The 4,514-nt window shown below is 41.6% G+C and overlaps 1 protein-coding gene across 1 annotated transcript in view; it reads right to left on the reverse strand.

The window, feature by feature from the left end:
- RBM17 (RNA binding motif protein 17) overlaps window positions 1-766 on the reverse strand; it is a 19,470-nt gene extending 18,704 nt beyond the window's left edge. The window contains exon 1 of the mRNA XM_011957057.1: window positions 487-766. Within this exon, the coding sequence (XP_011812447.1) occupies window positions 487-609 (123 nt within the window). The 5' untranslated portion in view covers window positions 610-766. The remainder of the gene's footprint in view (window positions 1-486) is intronic.
- Window positions 767-4,514: the final 3,748 nt, after the last annotated feature.

The following is a 4,514-nucleotide window of genomic DNA, read 5'->3' on the forward strand; positions in this document are numbered from 1 at the left end:
GGCTCACTGTGTCACTCAGGCTGGAGTGCAGTGGCACAATCTCTGCCTCCAGGGTTCAGGCCATTCTCCTGCCTCAGCCTCCCGAGCAGCTGGGACTGCAGGCACCCACCCACCATGCCCAGCTAATTTTTTGTATTTTTTGTAGAGACGGGGTTTCACCGTGTCAGCCAGGACGGTCTCCCATCTCCTGACCTCATGATCTGCCTGCCTTGGCCTCCCAAAGTGCTGGGATTACAGGCGTGAGTCACGGCGCCCAACCCCGCAGAGTACTGTTTTTCTTCATTCCTGTCCCATGAAATGTTCCTATTCCCAGGAGCTAGGAGCAGCAAAGTGGCCTAAAACTCCTCATTCCTCTCCCCCTACAAATGTTTAACACCATTTACCCAATACAAAGGCAGAAGAGCAAGCTGAAACCAAATTCCTTGTCATCCTAATGAGGAAACCACTCTGGAGGCCTCTGCTCTCCTGCTCTGGGCTTGTTTTTACCTTTGCCTGAGTGAGAGCTGCTTTCTTCACCTGAAGCTGAGACTGCAGAAGTTTGAAGTTTTTGGACCAGCCTTCTGTTTTTGAGTCACTGGTCTCCACTCCTAGGTCATCGTACAGGGACATCTTTTCTTCAGTTTAATGCTGAAAGGCAAAAGGGGTGGGGGATTAAAGAATGCACAATTCAATAAAGGCTTTTCATGTTAAAATAAATATCATGAAATTTTAGAGGTAAAAGGTCCAGGACCTTTCAGCAACAGAGGCCAAGGCTCCTGGTACTATTAATGTAGGGTTCTTCCTGATACATGAAGCTACGCCATGTATTGTTTTTAAAATAAGCCTCTAGAATTCATTTTTCCATCTATAAGACCATGCAGTCAGGTGATCCATGAGTGAAATCCTTCAATGCTAGGGCACATAATGAGGTAAGAATTGGGACATTATTAGTTACATATATCCAATTTTTAAAAAATTCTATTCATGTCAGTGCCAAAAAGTAGAAGCCTTACAAAACACAAATTACCAGGTTGATTTAGCACAATTAGCTACCCTTTCATAAAGAAAAAATTTAAATATACTCCTAGGGAAAAAAGTGACAGAAATGACCTCTTAGATGTGATTTTGTCAATTACGATTATCAAGGGGGGGGGCTGGTTATATCTTAAATATTATGACTTCCTCATATCCCACCAAGTGGAAACTTGTCATCTTTAATGATAGCGATTACAAAGACAATCAACAATCTGCATGTGAACAAGCAACATACAGCTTCCGTGCAGAACAGAGGAATACGTGAAAACAAAAATCGAGTCAGCAGGCACAAAGCATGACATGCAATGCAGCATCGGCAGCAGGTCCCATGAAAGCCCAGCACTGTACAGACATAGATGCTGGGGTTTAGGGAATCAATTTGCCCAAGGCCACAGTGGAAGCCCCTTCCAACCCAGCCAGGCCAACTCCAGAGCCCTCACCAGTGAACCCCAACTGCCACTTTTAAAAAAAACTCAACATTCTGAAACCCACCAACATGCTTACTTCTTCAAATAAGAAATCAATCTCACAGACAGAAAGGGAACATAATTTAAACAGAAACCCACAAGTTGCAAGCAAATGCTTAGCACAGTAATTCCCAATTTATGGACAAATTCCCAAAGTCTGTCAGTTCCCAGGGGGGCCCATAAAGCATTTTCCCATGGAAACAGTGTTATCGAAAAGCCTAATTTGCTTGTGTTCTGTGGCTCAGAAGACAAGGAAAATATTTAACACATATCCTCCTTAGGTCTGACTCAGCAAGCATTTCTCTTGAAGGTACTCTTACTTCTCAGCTCCTCCATTACCAGGATTCTAAGACCCTGCCACACCAACACCTTAGCTGATGTTGGTACCACACTGTTTGGAGTGAGGGACGGAGTGCACACCAACTTCTGTTCCCTCAGAAGAACTGCTCTGGTCTTAAGTACAGGAACTCCCTGGCTGAAGTCAGCACCCGGAAAACTGGTACCACTTTTTAGTTTCTTCCATTCCTTCATAGATGAACCCTCTGATTAATTAAAACCTCTCCTTTTTCCTTCATACGTGAACCCTCTGATTGATTAAAACCTCTCCATTTTGATTTTTAAATGAAAGGCCCCCCAAGGCCGTAGAGAAGCAGGGAAAGCAGACTGTCCAGGGGTATCGATGGCTCTATTAAAAATACAAAATTAGCTGGGCATGGTGGTGGACGACTGTAATCCCAGCTACTCGGGAGGCTGAAGCATGACAATCGCCTGAATCTGGGAGGCGGATGTTGCAGTAAGCCAAGATCACACCACTGCACTCCAGCCTGGGCGACAGATGGAGACTCCGCCACCTCCCCCCACCCCCCACCAAAAAAAAGAATGAAGGTATGCTAGGATGCAGACAGGCTCTCCTCCTGACATCTTCATTGCCAAACTGCACTTTCTCAGGAACTTGGGGATGACGTCTCGTGACATAGGCCTGAAGCACTGAGGCTAAATCAGGAAAAAATAATGAACTCCATTCTTTAACAAATATGGCTGAAATATAACTATGTCCTCAAAGTCTTAGAGGGAATCTCCTGATGTCCACTTCAGAGCCTAGTTTAATAACTCTGAACTCCAAGAAAACCTAGATCCAGTTTGTTTTGTTCACTGCTCTATCCTCAGACTATCCTCAGACTAAGATCAATATCCAATCCACAGCTAAATAGGAAATGAGGCCAAACTGCAGTTTATACTCCATTTGCAAAGCCCTCTCAATTAGAAATTTCTGGCCAACAATCACTGGCCAGAAGGAAGAACACCACGCCAAATAGCTTTTGAGGTTTTTGTACACTTTTCTTCCAGCTTACCCAGAACTCAAAACTCATTGTTCACATCTACATACATATCCTTAGATTTTAATCCAAAAATACTCAAACAGCAACAATAAAGAAAAACAATGCTGAGTGTCCAGCTTAGCATTGTGGCTCCCAAAAACACTTCTTCAGAAATGACCATGCATCTTTCATCTAACTTAATCTTTTGAGTCCTCTTCATCCAACTGGTTACCAAACCAAGCCTACTGAACTACGGGTTCTTCTGTTCCTTCTTTATTCTTAAAATGGAGGGGGAATACTAATACATTCTGAGAAATAAACAATGTGACTTTCTGAAAAATCACAAAACAGAGATAAATCAAAATTTGTTTGCAACTCAAACTAAACTCTACTTTAGATATTTGCTTTTCTCAATACAGACTATCTCCAATATGAAAATCTGAAATCCTTCGAATCTGAGCAACAACATGACCCCAAAGTAGAAAATTCCACACCAGGCCGGGTGTGGTGTCTCGCACCTGTAATCCCAGCACTTTGGGAGGCCAAGGCGGGCAGATCATAAGGTCTGGAGATGGAGACCATCCTGGCTAAGACAGTGAAACCCCGTCTCTACTAAAAATACAAAAACTAAATTAACCGGGCATGGTGGCGGGCGCCTGTAGGCCCAGCTACTGGGGAGGCTGAGGCGGGAGAATGGCGTGAATCCGGAAGGCGGAGCTTGTGGTGAGCCAAGATCGCTCTACTGCACTCTAGCCTGGGTGACAGAGTGAGACTCCATCTCAAAAAAAAAAAAAAAAAAAAAAAAAAGAAAGTTAGTAGGAATAACTTCACAAGCTACCTCAAGTTTTAAAAATCTATATGAGGCTGGGCACGGTGGCTCACATCCACATCTTTCCTGCAAAGCAAAAGTTACATGAAATCTACAAAGATTTTATACATTTACTTTTTAAAAAAATTAAAGAGAAAAACGAGGTTTTGCTAACCTTCCTTACATTTGGAATGAACACTTGTTTTAAAAAAACAAAAAATACTGGCATCCAAAAAATCTAAATTTGGTAATGATGAATTTAAAAAAGACAAAAAAACTTCTACAATACTGAACAATCAAATGTAAGCACTTCCATGTAAGTATCTATTGATGTGGTAAAGGGAAAAGAAAAATGAGTAGAACTTTAAAAAAAAACCTGTGTATTATGGAAATTTTCAAACCTGAAATTAAAGAGATTATAAATTCTTAAGTCTCTGCTATCCAGTTTCAACGATTACCAACTCATGGGTAGTTCTGTTCTTCCCTCCCTCCCCTGCCCGGTACTAAATTAGTTCGAAGTAAATCCCAAAAATGACATCATTTTATCAGTAAATATTTCAGCGTGTATCTCTAAAGTACTTTTTCTGAAGTTTAATTATTGCCTCCCCAACAAGGAACCTTTTAATACATTTTCTCCCATACATGAAATTTTAACACTGTGCACAATATGAGCAAGATTTTTTCACCCCCTAAAAGACCAATATTCGCTCTGTTTGGGGGGATATAGCCTCCATTGCGAATGCAAACTCTAGAGCATAAAGACCTCTAAAATAGTAAACAAATCATACCATTCTCATGCCTACATTTTAATGGCAAATATCCAGTCGACAACTATGTTTTTAATGTTTTACATGTTGAGTTATTTCAAGGACATTGCCAGTACCCAACATGTACACAACAGAAACA

Source organism: Colobus angolensis, unplaced genomic scaffold, assembly GCF_000951035.1.
Source record: "Colobus angolensis palliatus isolate OR3802 unplaced genomic scaffold, Cang.pa_1.0 Scaffold432, whole genome shotgun sequence".
NCBI classification, from domain to species: domain Eukaryota; kingdom Metazoa; phylum Chordata; class Mammalia; order Primates; family Cercopithecidae; genus Colobus; species Colobus angolensis.